General features: G+C 46.0%; 1 protein-coding gene across 4 annotated transcripts in view; it reads right to left on the reverse strand.

The window, feature by feature from the left end:
• Positions 1-326: 326 nt before the first annotated feature.
• Positions 327-15,598, reverse strand: part of TEAD1 (TEA domain transcription factor 1) — a 167,913-nt gene continuing 152,641 nt past the window's right edge. For all 4 annotated transcript variants that reach the window (XM_040988949.1, XM_040988948.1, XM_040988947.1 and 1 more), the window contains 3 exons: positions 14,684-14,824; positions 6,406-6,558; positions 327-901 (listed from right to left, as the gene is read on the reverse strand). In XM_040988949.1, the coding sequence (XP_040844883.1) occupies positions 788-901; positions 6,406-6,558; positions 14,684-14,824 (408 nt within the window). In that variant the 3' untranslated portion in view covers positions 327-787. The remainder of the gene's footprint in view (positions 902-6,405; positions 6,559-14,683; positions 14,825-15,598) is intronic.

Consider the following 15,598-nt stretch of genomic DNA (forward strand, 5'->3'; position numbering starts at 1 on the left):
AATATACTCTATATGTTCAGGGTAAGGGGTGAAGCTCTTTTCCTCTGTAATACCTGTTCAAGAGTTTAATGGATTAACAGATTAGTTTTTACCTTGAGGAAAAAAAAAAGTACAAATTTGTCTCATTAGGATATTTCTACCAAGCATTTCTTAAGGCTATAGTTCAACATTTGGTTTCAAAAAGAAAGAAAAGTTTCATTTAAAAAATAATTTAGTGAATTACATTCTTTTATAACTTCCACCGTAATTAGTTACAAAGGTAAGTCTAAAGGTTCTTAGTTTCGTGTACTAATTTACATTTATATTTAAAGATTAATTTTACTTGTATCTTAAAACAAGAATTTTATGTTGGAAAAAAAAAAAGAACAACAACAACAACAAAAATCCAAAAAACAAAAAACTACACTTGTATAAAGGCTGGAAATGTCCCACGGCCAATGCTCTGTCTCAGTATTTTCTACCACAATCAAGAAAGAGAGACGTGGGTTAAGGTTCCCCTTTCCCGAGGAAACTGTGGGCTGAAGATCTGAGGGACACACAGAAACAACTGGATTTCTCTTTTTTACAACTGTACCAGAACTTCACAGCTACAGTGAGAGCATCAACACACGGAAAAATGACTTCACTCAGACAGGAGTTAGAAAAGTTGGGGTGGCCTCGGGGCCAGGGCACCACCCAGAGTGGTGAGGTTTGCAGTCAGTCACCCAAGAGTGGAGAGAGAGTGTGTGTGTGCACAGATGTGTATGTGTGTATATATACAGATCTCTATATATATAAATAACCATGCTCAGTCCTTTACGAGCCTGTAAATATGATGCTGTGCTCCATGTTCACTATTTGATACTTCAAACACACAGGCCATGCACAGGAGAGTTTCTTGTGTGTCCCTGTTTGTTACCACCTGTTTAAAAAAAGAAGAAGAAAGATTCACTATCAAGATAGTACAATGGTGAAAACACACACGCTCCACTGACACTGCGGTAATTGGGGGTGGGATGGCAGCAACCACCTGGAGCAAACCAGCCAATCAGCAGAGCCGTCAGGCCTGCCTCAGTATCACCCCACTGGCCTGATCCGAATGCCATCGAAACTCAGCAGCTACACCCCCAAGGGCATTACAGACTACATCTGGTCCCACCTGTATTCTGAGGCCAAAGACCACAAGGAGTAGTATGGTTCATGCATTTGGTTTTCCTTGGACAACTTTCTTTACAACAGAGATTACTTCTATTCTTCTGTCCCACAGTAAAGCCATTTTCCCTAGGCAACCGACTACTCTCTGTCATATTGTCCTATATCCAAATGAACATCTTGATGAGGTGCCACGGGATACACAGAAACACTGTAAAATGATGAACATGTGCATTGCCTCACAACATGGAAAATCTACTTTTTTTCCTATCTCATTCTTAAACGTTCACTCAGTTTTGTTTCATAATAGTCAAGGCACATGTGAGTGCCTGTGCACCACTGCATCCGTCAGCAGTCTCTGGACTTGTGAAACAATCTGTCATGTGAAAGCCCTACGGGACAGGCAGGAACACGCGAGGGAGTAATTCTTTCTAGCGATCCTGGCTTCATCTTGCAAACGAGATGCTGAGATACTCATCCGTCTCCTCTCTCAAGTCCCACATCTGGAGCTCCTCTCCTGTCTCATGCTGACGGTCACAGCTTCCTTCTCAACCGTGTGCTCTCAGGCCCACTTCACTGCAGCTCCCACTCCCCCCTTACTGCACCCGACTTCCTGTGCATTCCTAGAAGGAATATTGAATGCTCTCGTGACTTAGTTTGGCTCTGCTGACCCAGTGTTTGGAAACACTGTAAATATCGGGCAGCCTAGCCCAGTTGGCTTCTTGCCTCATTTCCTCTGGATGCATCTGGCTGCTTCACCTAGTGGGCTTCCCTCCTCCTTAACTCATCCACTGTTAACAGTTCCTGGCCAAAGAAGAAAGTCCCATGGTGCTTCTAATTTTCCCTGTAAGTACAAAAATGTTGGTGGAATTTACTTTAGTGGCCATCTCTCTAACAAACCAGATTTTCCTGAAAAACAGGGATTGTGTTTCCCAAGAAGAGCTTAGAGTGGGACAGTGCAATCACTGAAGTATCTGCACAATGAACAGCTATGGTCCAACAGCTATGGAGTGCATACTATATATACATCTACTTCAAGTTAAATGTTACAAAGATTATCTTAATAGCTCTGTGAGTGGGTGGCGAACTGCACTGTGTTTTGATACAGAGGTCTTATCATCTAACAGATCATTTCTCTCAATCTTTCATTCATTTCGCAGGAAGATTTCTTGGACCCGAAAGTAGGCAGAGTCTTCCTACTTGACTCTCCAGAGACACTGGCCAGTTGGAGTCTCTCTGTTCATTTAGGGGTGATTTAACATGTGTGCCTCCTTCAGCGGACTCCAGTTTGCCCTGGCATCCTTGTCATCTGAGACACAGGGAAGCTCCCTTTGGGGTTAATCTCAGGAAGATCTGTTTATGCATTAAGGCAAGAAGTACATCACCCCGTTGGCATAACCAAGAAGCTCCCAGCTCACCCTGTACTCCCTTGGTATCTGTTTCAAAGGTACTCTGTAGTCAGCAGCACACACCTTCAGCTCACTAACCTGCCTTTTCCACTCCACCAGGCCAAGTTACCTCACACAGGTACTGGGTTCCACTGCACCGCAGCCCAGCAGCTAGTGGTCTTCCCATTAAGCTGAAGGAGTTGAAGCTCCCTCAACAATGGCCTTTGAGGTGGACAGAACTGAGCACTCAGTTCACACATGGAGATGGGAACTGACAGCTGAAGAATTCAGCTTACTTGTGCAAGGTCTAAGCTAGAGCTGGGTCTTCAACCCAAGTCTTGCATTTCTTGTCATAAAATATTCCACAGAGTATCTTTCCTTTCTAATCAAGTCTTAATTCAAGTTCACTGCTAGCTGTGTGACTTGCAGTAAGCTTCATATTCTTATCCACAGAACAAGAAAAAACAGAACTGCAGAGTTCAGCAGTGAACATTTCATGACCTAACACCTGGGTCTAGCTAGCTGAGTGCCTGTGTCCCTCATGGATGATCCTACCTTCTTTTAAATTTACTACTAAAATTGTATTGTTTTTGGCCCTGCACCATAGCCTGCTGGCTAAAGTCACACACTGGGATCCCATATGGGTACCGATTTGTGTCCTATCTAGCTCCCTGCTTGTGGCCTGGGAAAGCAGTAGGGGATGAACCCAAAGCCTTGGGACCCTGCCACCCATGTGGGAGATCTGGAAGAAGCTCCTGGCTTCAGAATAGCTCAGCTCTGGCTGTTGCAGGCACTGGGGGAATGAAACAGCAGACAGAAGAACTCTCTGTCTCTCCTCTCTGTAAATCTGACTTTCCAATAAAAAGAAGTAAATCTTTAAAAAATTGTTTCCTGTTTGTTTTCTGATTGCAATCCAAAAGGAGAAGAAAAAAAGTATTTCTAATGTTCGAACATGACTTTGAAAGACAATGGAAATAGGGGCCCTTTGTTCTAGTTGCTGTCTCCTTCAGTATGTTCAGTTGCTCTTACCAGGGTGCCACATCTGAAGGTTTGGCTCATCTCCTAAGTTAACCTGAAGAGACCAAGAAAATCCACACCAGCAGCCAGCATGGTCTTCCTGACACAAGCGTTCTATCCAGCAGACATAGCAAAACACCTGCAACTTGGGCCCGGCGGCATGGCCTAGCGGCTAAAGTCCTCGCCTTGAACGCGCCGGGATCCCATATGGGCGCCAGTTCTAATCCCGGCAGCCCCACTTCCCATCCAGCTCCCTGCTTGTGGCCCGGGAAAGCAGTGGAGGACGGCCCAAGGCTACACCCATGTGGGAGACCCAGAAAAAGTTCCTGGTTCCTGGCTTCGGACTGGCACAGCACCGGCCGTTGCGCTCATTTGGGGAGTGAATCATCGGACGGAAGATCTTCCTCTCTGTCTCTCCTCCTCTCTGTATATCTGACTGTACAATAAAAATAAATAAATCTTAAAAAAAAAAAAGCCTCCTGCAACTTGTCACCCAGCCATGTGCCTCCACCTTCCAACCCCAGGAACAAGTTGGAAAGTTAAACTTCTCCTAATCATCAGTTGTAGAGTCCTGTTTCCATATCCATGAGTGCCAGCTTAATTTCAGTTTTTGTACAGTATTATTCTATGTTATTATTCCTAGCAGAAATTCACCAACAGGTGATTAATAACATACTCAGAAATTAGTCCATCCTGATGGTTTCCCTGGACGGTATCAGTGGCTGAAATCACATGTTACATGGGAGTTTTACATATTCAGCTCCAAGGGCTTGGTGGCTAACAAGTGCAGTACCACTTTTCCAGGCCACATTTATCTGAGTTGTGCTCTGTGAGGTGCAGTTTTATGGACTTAGGGCATCTGCAATGTGCAGAAATAAGACTCAGGCCTGACTTTCAAGAAACAGCGTAGACTGTCTCCAAGAGGGAGGGAGGGAGGCAGGAAGGGAGGACAGCTATCCACTCGAGTGTCTGCTAATTCCCGAGGCCCTTACAATGCCTTTGCTCATCAGAATGCTAAGGCGAGGAAGCTGTTCTTAAGTAGCAACACACAACCCTGGTGAGACACACACCTGCTACCTGCCAGCAGCACCCTGGTCCTTGAACTTCTCAACTTTTGCAAGATCATTAGAGGGAAAGGCTAATGAAGAATTAAGGAGCTTGTATGAGAGATTACCACCCCCGCAGCCCTGCTCCGCTCAACTGCTGGTGTCTGAATTTTGGAGGGACACAGGCACATCTGGGAATTACATGTAAGACCTTTTACCAGGTGAATGCCAATCACGTGTGAGCCCTCCAACTTGCTGTGGCTCAATTACCAGACCCCTAGGCAGTGGGGTTCTCCCTCAGCTGCATGACCTGGAGATCTAAAGCTAAGCAAGAAACACAACACTGGCCCTACTGGCAGGGATTCCGATCTCACATCTTTTAAAAGCTTCCTGATGAATCTGACACACACAAGGTTTGGGGCTTTTATTTTACAGTGGCACCTACTGGTGCCAGCTCGTGGAAGTTACTCTTTAAATACAAAGTAATTTCATAAGCAGGAGGGTGTGTATTTGTACCATGGAAACAAGCAAAGGTTTTAGATTGGGAAACAGCCCATCCTTTTTGTTTTTTCTTTTCAAATCGGTGCACCACTAATTGAGAGCCACTGTCTCCAGGCGGGCATCCAGCCTCATGGCTGACATGCCACTAGCCTGCATCCCTAGCCAGGGGCTGGGCTCACTCCTCACTTCTGCTCCTGACTGCGGCTTTCTGCGAACGTACACCTCGGGAGGCAGCAGGTGATGGCGCAAGTCCAAGTCCCTGCTCCCTCCTGGCTTCTTTGACCTGGCCCAGCCCTGGCTGTTGCAGGCACTGGGAAGTGATCCAGCAGATGGCTCTTCTCTGTCTTTGCCTTATTTCTCAAATACACAAAAATCAACAAATAAAAATTTCCCTCCTTAAGTATTTTAGTTCTTAATCCAAGTGACAAAAAGTTACTGGGCCTTTGGAGGACTGATAACTGACCACAGTGTAGCCTTGCTGACTCTGTTAGCAAACGGTCTCCACAAAGCTTATGGCACTGGTGTCTTCCTAACAGTCTAATCAGGCAATGTTATTACTTAATGGGTCTTAAGAAACCCATTACTGCATATTTTTATAAGCAAGTCTTGAGGACAACACTTTTCTAATAAATTTTACAAATGAAGACCCAAGGAACTACTGGGGGTATACACACCTGCCCACACTGCCCTGGGGACCTGGTCAGTGTACCCAGTGTGAGCCTCGGGCACAGTCATCTGTTCTTTCTCCTCTGGCTGCCCAGGAGATTTTGAACATGTTCCTGCCCATGCAGAGTACTCCCCTTCCTTCCTGGTCAGTGTATTCTGCTCTGATCCGTGTTTCTCCAGGCACTGGCAGAAGGTAGATTCCTTCTTTGCACACCTACGTGAATCTCCCATGAAGGAAGGTATGTTTGAAACACAAACCCTCTGGCTCAGCTTCTGCTTGGGTTCTGACTGCATGCATGCATTGCCCACACCGGGATTATCTGGGGGAACTGAACAAAAAGAAAGTCATGTGCCTTGGCCTATCTCAGACAGCCTGACATCACCAATCTAGGATACACACTGGGCATCATGATTTCTTAGAAACTCTCCTGCTAAGTGACACAGCTGGGATCACAAACCCACACTTCTTGCTACCTACCTGCACTGGTTCTACCAAACTCAGAAGCCCCACCAGAGAAGACCATAGATTCAAGTCAGCCTTATGAATGCTGTCCAACTTAGACGGGTCTCCCTCGGACCTTCCAAGACGCCCTCCACACCCTCCCTAGATGCCTTGCAGCAGAGTCTGCTAGACAAGAAGGAGATGAAACCATTACCAATAAAATGGTGAAGTTTTCCAAAACACTGTTCATCATATATTTCTCCGGTAAGTGTTTGAGCTTGTGGATGAAGTTGATCATGTATTCACACATCGGGGAACGGTTTATTCGGTATACAAATCGGCCGTTCTCAAACCTTGCATACTCCGTCTGTGAGGTAAAAAACAGTTTGGGTGTTTTTATACTTAACACATACATGAAGCAGCTATGGCTGGCTGTGAAAGCACTTCACTTGTTGGCTGAATGTCATGTCATTTACTCAGTTTACCCAATTTTAAAACATCCCATCTCAACATTTACTGCCATACTACAAGTCCATTATTGTTTCTGAAACTAATATAAAGAAAAGTTTGGAAGATGATGGCTTTAAAGGGCATTTAACAGATCATTTTAGCAAAGTACATACACAAACACAAAATAGTAACAGCTTAGTGTTTCTGTAGAACAGGAGGGCTCCAGCAAGTCACAACGCTTCACAACAAAAGTGCCTCGGCAATGTGATAAGGCTGCCCGGGCCAACAGCTACCATAGCTAATTTCCCTCTGTTACAGAGACTGGCTTACTTTAGCTCCCAAGTGCTAGCTGTTTCTGTCTTTGCAAACTAAAACACGGGCCTGGCATGGTAGCCTAGCTGCTAAAGTCCTCGCCTTGCACGAGCCCGGATCCCATATGGGCACTGCTTCTAATTCCAGCAGCCCTACTTCCCATCCAGCTCCCTGTTTGTGGCCTGGGAAAGCAGTCGAGGACGGCCCAAAGCCTTGGGACCCCGCATCCATGTGGGAGACCCACCAGAAGTTCCTGGCTTTGAATCAGTTCAGCTCTGGCCACTGCAGCCACTTGGCAGGGACAGGGGGGCGTGAATCAGTGAATGGAAGATCTTTTCTGCCTCTCCTCTCTGTATATCTGACTTTCCAGTAAAAAATAAATCTTAAAAAAAAACCACACAAAAATAGTACTGGTACAGATGCAGACTGTATAACCCATGGAACTGCTTAGAGATCAGTTCTAGGTCAGCGTTGTGCTGCAGTGGTTAAGGCTTCCACCTGTGATGCCGATGCCCTATATGTGCATTGCCATGTTCCAGCTGTTCCACTTCCTGCCCAGCTCCCTGCTAATGGCCCAGTGCCTGGAAGCTCCTGGCTTCAGCCTAGCCCAGTGCTGGCTGTTGTGGCCATTTGGGGAGTGAAATCCAGAGGATGAAAAATCCTGCTTTCTTTGTGTCTCCAACTCTGACCTTCAAAAAAATAAAAAATCTTACAAAAAAAAAGAAATCACTTCTAAATAACCTTGATTCAAAAAGAAATCAGAAAGGAGCTCTTTCCATAGCAAGGAGAAAGGAGACACAAACTAACAACATACAGTGAAGTTCTGCTACAAGACAACTTCCAGAGGCAGCCTGACAGCCCTCCCCGTTACAGTGGAAAACATACTCAACTAAAAATAGGCCTTAAAAAAACCTGAAGAGTGGTTGTAGTGGCTGCTTGAGCTATGTGCATCCCATATTGGAGCTGCCTGACTTGAGTTCTGGCTCCTCTGCCTCCTATCCCATTCCTGCTAATGTGCAATCTGGGAGGTAGTGGAGATGGCTCGCTCAAGTCCTTGGGACCCTGCTACCCAGGTGGGAGACTTACGGAATTCGGGGCTTGTGGCTTCTGCCTGGACCAGCCCTGGTGATTGCAGCCATTGCAAAGTGAACCAGTGGATAGAAGACTTACTCCATCACTCTCCCTCTCTGCCTTTCAAATAAGTAAATAAACCTTTTTAAAAATTATTTTTATTTGAAAGGTAAATTAACAGAGAGAAGAGACAGAGAAGGTCTTCCATCTATTGCTTCACTACCCAAATGGCCACGCTAGGCTTGACCCGAAGCCGGGAGCCAAGAACTTCTAAAGAGTCTCCCACATAGGTACGGGGTTCCAAGGACTTGGGTTGTCCTCTACTGCTTTCCCAGGACACAAGCAGGGAGCTGGATCAGAAGTAGAGCAGGCGGGACATGAACCAGCACCCATATAAGACGCTGGCACCATAGGACAGAGGATTAACCCGTTAAGCTATGGCACTGACCCCAATAAATCTCTTTTTAAAAAACATATAAAGACAAAATAATTTCAAAGCGAAAATTTTATTCAGCCTTTAAAGAACAATCATTTCCAATATTATTTGGAATGACATTAGACTACAGAAAAAGATAAGCATTCCAATTCTTTTTATGAACACATTCAACACTGAAATGGATGAACAGATTATAAGAAAGAAATGTATAGACTAATACCATGTATGAGAAGTAGAAATTCTATGTGAAATATAAGCAGATAGGCGTCAGTGTGGTGACATAGCAAGCTAATCCTCTGCAGCAACTGCATCCCATATGGGCACTGGTTCATGTCCCAACTGCTCCACTTCTGATCCACATCCCTATTTATGGCTTTGGAAAGCTGCAAAGAATGGCTCAGGTCCTTGGGATCCTGCACCCACATGAAAAACCCATAAGTCGTCCCCGGCTCCTGGCTCCAAACTAACTCATCTCCAGCTCATGCAGCCATTTGGAGTGTGAAACAATGGATGGAAGATTTCTGTCTCTCCTTCTTTCTATAGCTCTGATTTCAAACAAAAAGAAAATAAACCTTTAATAATAATAATAAGAAAAAACCAGCAGATAGAACACAGCAACATATCCAAAGCAGGATTTCCTTCAGCAATGGTTCCCACACAGGGAAGTGTGAAGGCAATGGATGCTGACAAACTGGAGAGACATCATAAGGAGGGCTGCATTTCCAACAACACTGCAGCTGTCACTAACAGAAATCCTGAGTCAAAGAAGAGCAGAAAGCACTTCGACATTTATAAAAACCAACAGCAAGCAAAATCCCAAATGGCAAAGTCTCAAGATTATTTCTTTTAAGATTTATTGATTTGAAAGGCAGAGACACACAATTAAAGCGAGAAAAAGACATTTTCCCTTTGCTAATTTACTCCTCAGATGGCTGCAAATTCAAAGTCAGGAGCTAGGAACTTCACCCTGATCGACCACACGGGTGGCAGAGGCCCAAGTACCTGGGCCATCTTCTGCTGCCTTTCCAAGTGTAATGGCAGGAAGCTGGATAGGAAGCCAAGCAGCCAGGACTCAAATCGTCACTTCAATACGGGATGCAAGTGCCAACTTAACCGGCTGCAATGGTGGCTTCCTGTACAAGAATATCTACTATCACTACTGATTTATCTGAAAGGCAGAGAAAGGGGGATAAGGAGAAAGCTCTCATCCACTGATTTCACTCCCCTACATGACTGCAACAGCCGAGGCTCAGCCAGGTCAAAGCCAGGAGTGAGAACTTAACCCAGGTCTCCCACAAGAATGGCCGGGACCCATTTACTTGAGTTGATACCTGCTGCCTCCCCAAAACCTGGTATCAGAAACCGACAGAAAGCTACAATGAGAGACAGATTTGGGATTTGAAGCCAGGCACTTTAACACATGAAATAAAACCCCAGCAGAGTCACCAAATGCCTACCTCCATCATTGTTTACACAGCTGTGCTGAAGATTTTAGCAAAAAGAAAGTGAGAAAATGATTTTAAAAACTGACATAAACATTGGAGCAGAAGAGGTAAAATAAGATTTTCTTTTCTGACACAAACATGTTATATACGGGGGCCACTGTGGGGGGGCTTAATAAACTAATCCTCCCTCCACAGTGGCAGCATTCCACAAGGGTGCAGGTTTGTGTCCAGTTGCTCCACTTCCCATCCGGCTCCCTGCTAATGGCCTGGAAAACACGAAGAGGACAAACAGCCCAAGGATGTAGGACACCAGCAAGAAGCTCTGGGATCCCAGCTGCACATCGACCAAGGGTTAGCCAATGTGGCCATTTGGGGAGTAAACCAGCAGACAGCAGATCTCTCTCTGTAACTCTTTCAAACAAAAAAAACAAAAACAAAAACAAACAAAAAAACCCCAATTTTTAAAAAATGTTATATACACAGAAAACTCAAGAATCTAGAGAAAATCCATTGGAGCTAACTGTGATAAGTCTCAAGGCAAACATATTTAAGCTATTATCTACAATGTCAATCTTCAAAAATAGATAAACTATAGAAATTGAAGAACTCTTCTGTATTCAAACAATTAAAGTTTAGAAATCAGAAATTACAATAAATATAAAGGGATATATATACACATATATATCTGTAAAATTTTATTAAAACATATAGAATACAAGTAAAATTTTAATTTAAAAGATTTAATGTTAGTAATATATCAATCTTTCCCAAAGTGATAGCTGAATCTAATACAATTAAAATTAGATGGTTGAAAATGTTTTTTGTTTTTCTATAAAGTTTAAGAAAAATCTCACTATTTCTAAAAATCCAGAATAGTGAAGACATGGAAACAACCCAGAAACCCCTTGAAAGAGGAATGCGTAAAGAAACTGGTATAGCTCGGCAGCGGGTGGGTCCCGGGACAGGGCGTCTCATGCCCGGATCCCATATGCCCGCCATCATGGGCACATGGTGAACTGGGCTTGGGCCTGCCGGGGTTCCAGGGCTGCTTCCTTCGGGGTGAGTACACCAACCAAGGGGGAGGTCTCTGGAGCCGGGCTAGGCAGGCCCACCCGCCGCTCTCATTGGGCGGTGGAAGGGATTGGGGTGGAGCGCGACCTTGGGCCTGGGAGCTTATACCTCCCGTCGCCTCTCGGCAGTGGGTAGGTCCTGGGACAGGGCGTCTCATGCCCGGATCCCATACGCCCGCCATCATGGGCACATGGTGAACCGTGCTTCGGCAGCCAGGGCACCATTTGGTGCCAGGCTTTGCCTGCTGGCCGCCCAGCAGGGGAGCTCTGGGATTTTGGTGGTTTGAATTGCTGCTTATGTGGCTCCAGGTTGAACCCGATGTGTTTCTGCAAGGTGAATACATCCTAAAGTTTCCCAATGACAGTTACTCTTCCTTTAAAGAAAGTGTTACCACTTAGCAATGCTGACCACCAAATACCAGTTCATGCTAAAGCTTTGGCATGGGTCTTGTCCAGCAGACACACTAACTGGTTTAAGGCTACCGCCAAGGAGCACATGAGCTGGAATGGGGGCTGCGTTCTGATCGGGTGACAGTGAAATCCCCCTTGGCACAAGCATGGACTGGGACTGGACGCAGCAGGCTGGACCAGACCCCAGGCTGGACCAGACCCCAGCACTGTCTGGTGCTCCTGGAGGACCAGGATAGAAGTGGGATGGATTATGCTAGGTCGCAACCCCTACTGAACCATGTGTGAGCCGTATGTGGGAATGGACTGGACGAGCCATGACTGGGCTGAAATATCCAACAACAAGAACCAGCTTGGGTCGAAAGCTAGTCAGGAACTGGGCTAGGGCTGGATCATGGACCTACTGTATGCGCAAAATCCGGCACTGGGAGAGGTTCTGATGGAGGAGCCTGGGCAACTCCTCTGGCAGGACACAGACCCCACGGGTAAGCGCAAGAAGCATGAATGGAAACAGCCCAGAGCAGGCCACAAGAAGTTTCCCACTGGCATACATTAGGCATGGATTGGGGATAGACCAGGCTAATCAGTTAACATCATCACTGGCAAATCAGAGCACCAGAACAGAGTAAGGGTCGAGCCAGGTTTGGTTGCGATAAAAACCAGTCCACACTACAGAATGCCAGGAGGAGGTTGACTGTGCCGGATGTGACTGCAGTGCCCATCCAGCACACATGAGAAACAGGAGGGGAGGGGACAGAGCCAGCGGGGGAATAAGGGGAGGTTCCCCTGCTGGACAGCTACTCCCACTGGAGAGCATGAACTGGGATGGGGGCAGACCAGACTAAGCAGGGCTACAACACCTGTGCGCCTCATGTGGACTAGACCAGGGAAAAGCCAGGATGGGTTGATTGTTCCTATGGGTGCAACCTACAATTAGAATGGGAGAGGCTGTTTGGGCATAGCCGTAGCATCAGCTGGCAGAAACTGGTACTGGGGACTAATCCTGTCAAGTTAAACTGCAGAACCACCTGGAAAGTGCACAATCTGGGAGTGACAGACCTGGGAGGGAAATAGTGGGTTCCCCCCTCTTGGGTTACCACTCCCACGGGAAGGCACGAGAACTAGGACAGGGGCTGGGGTAGCTAGACAGAGAGGCACTCAACCACACCCGTGAAGGCTTGACTGTTGAGCTGGGTAGAGGGATCCAAGCTTCAATGCCATTTGCCATGTACGAGAACCAGGGGGGATGTGGGTCAGATTGGACTGGTCTGCCACACATACTGGCAAACCAGGGTAGGGGGTGGGCCTGGTGGGGGTTATTGTGGGCCGCTCTCATCAGGCTGCAGCTCCCACTGGTTTAGGTGAAGACCAAGTATGTGCTGTGCAGAACCAGGCTGGACTGCATCACCCATTGGTTCCAGTAGAAGGCGGGGCTGAAAACAGAACCAACCCAGCAATTGCAACTACCAGCTGACTGGGTGATGGACTGTGCTGGGCCCTGTGCTTGCTGGTGCATATGAGTATCTGGCCTGGGAACACCTCAGACGAAGTTTCTTTGGTGATCTTCCCAATTGAAATGCCAGACTCAGAACCCTAACCATGAAGGGACAGAAGATGGAACAAGCTAATCAGCCACCTCAGCTATAGGTTGGCAACAAAATACCGGGCAAATAGAAACGCTATGATGGACAATGTCAATTAATGGATTTTTCAACAACCTCATCGTGTTTGGAGAGGCAAGATTGGCAGCAATTTCAAAACTGGTGACCTATTGAAACCACTTCAATGAGTATCTCAGAGCATGCCCCACATGTGGGACTTGGGGTGGGTGGGAAATCAGGTGGGACTCCTCCCTCAATATTCCCCTCTACCTCAGATATATGAAGGAAACAATATGGAAATAATAGTCTTACCCACTTTCCTGTAGCCCTTGACCCTTTATGCACAAATTAACCATGTAAAGATTGTTAAAATAAAAAATATTAAAAAAAAAAAAGAACGACATTAAAGAAAAGAAGTAAGAACCAAAAAAAAAAGAAGAAGAAGAAACTGGTATAACCACTCCATGGAATACTACTTAGCCATTAAAAAGAAGGAAATTCTACCATTTGCAACAAAATGGTCCCAACTACAGACAAGTGAAATAAGCCAATCCCTAAAGGACAAATGTGATATGTTCTCTATGATATAAGGTAACTTTCATGCAAAATAAAGTAGAAATAAAAATTAAAAATAATAAATATAAATATTAATAAATAGAAATACATAAATACATATATTCATCTAGAGGAACTGTAAATTAGAGGCAAGTATACGGTGAAGATACACTGCAGCATGCATCTCTACTCCCAAATCAAAGATGGACTCCCAATGAAACTGTTAAAATATCTCCTGACAATAGGATGCTGGACTTACTACCACTGTCTATGCCTACAATGTCAGGATACGCTCAAGCAGCAGAACGATGGACTTAATGACTTACTGGAAGACTATACTATACAGGAAAATGGGAGGGGTGGTGAACAGGGAGGGTAGAAGGGGAAACTCCTGAGCCTATACAGAACCATATCATGAAAAATTAGATTTTTAAGTAAATAAAAGAATAATACATAAAAATGAACATAAGTAATTCTAAGGGTACAGAGTGCTGTAAATTGCTTAACAGGTATAATATAATTTTCTTATTACAAGTAACCTTGTCTCTTAGTAGGTCTTTTAAGTGTGACCTTTTTATTCAAATTATAAAAACCAGTATTTCAACAGAGAAAAAAAAAGGCTGGTAGCCTGCTTAAAAACACGCCTGAGAACAAGGTCAGTAAACCCTGCAGACAGTAAACACACTAGAGGTGACCACAGTGAGGTCCACACGGACATGAACGGAGGGAGGAAAAAAACCAGAGGCCCAAGGAAGAGCACCTAGGACATGGGCACTTCCAAAGAGAAGCTGCCAAAAGCCACTGCTGGACTCAAGGCGGCAGGCTTTAGCAGCCAGGTGCTGAAGGCCACCATGACTGTCATTCACCAAGCCTGGGAGGTGGTGCTGGGTGGGCAGAGCCTCCCAGGAGGCCACCCAGGAGGTCTCACAGCACGAGCTGGGCAGGGTGAGGCTGACCTCAGACACAAAGAGTGTTGGCCTGTGATTACCCACTTCTTCCATATCATTCTACCTTTCTAGAAGTGACAGGGAGAACAAGTTGAAGATGGGGGAGGGAGGAGACAACCCTTGACTGCAATGAAAGTGCGAAGGCAAGTCCTGGTCTACTCCGGAATGAAGTTTCTGGTACACAGAGGCCAACTCACCTCTACTTTTTCTACTACTTGCTTCCCAAAGGAGCAAACTTTGGTGGAGCAGGTGACGGTCATGTTTTCCGAGCTCTCGTACTGACTGGTGACACCGTAAAAAGCCCCGGCATCGTCTTGAATATTGCAGTTCAAATCAGCCTGTTGGAAAGAAGTGAGGTGAGCAGGTTACTTTGGGGTCAGAGGAGTCAGCCACACTTGCCTGGGCCAGGGAGCCAGTGCTCCTTCAGATACCAGGCCTGGGAACTGGGTGCCCATCTGCACAACGCCCTCCAACGCCACGCAGCACGGATATGCCCTGTATCTGAATCCTCACTGTGCCCTGGCCATCCTCCTGTGGAATACACGCAGAAGGCAGGGAATGGCCTGGATTCACAGTCACACATCTTGGAAGATGTTTAAAGAACAGAGATCCATCAGGGCACAAAGAACTGGGTGACATACCTAAAAACTGAAGGCTTCCTAGAAATGATCACCACCGGAAAAGAGATGGCATCTATCAAAGCCTGGCTTGCAAGGAAGCAAAATAACTGGCACAAACTGCCACTCCTGTAACACCTTTTCATTACCTACCAGCTAGGTGAGGCTCGTGCAGACACCACAGAGGGCCTCCCCACAGCCTAATATGGGAGTCGGCTATATAAAATAACTATCATTCAGGCAGAAAATGAGCAGCACATCAGAGGCACTCCAAGTTCAGGCATGAATCCGGGCACCACTTTCAGCTGGAGAACTTAGGAAAGGGATAGTGAGGACACTGTGGCAGGAGCTTGCCAAGCCTGCTTCTAGCCACAGTGCAGGACGCAACAGGAACGGGGCAGCACGCACAGTTTGGGCCCAGGTGGTAGAGTGACAGAAACGGGGTGTGGGCTGCATCCTGTGTGAGCGGCAGAGTTCTTAGAAGCTTTGATGCCA

The sequence above is a fragment of the Ochotona curzoniae genome, unplaced genomic scaffold (assembly GCF_017591425.1).
Source record: "Ochotona curzoniae isolate NIBS_2020 unplaced genomic scaffold, NIBS_Ocur_1.0 contig_517, whole genome shotgun sequence".
NCBI lineage: Eukaryota > Metazoa > Chordata > Mammalia > Lagomorpha > Ochotonidae > Ochotona > Ochotona curzoniae.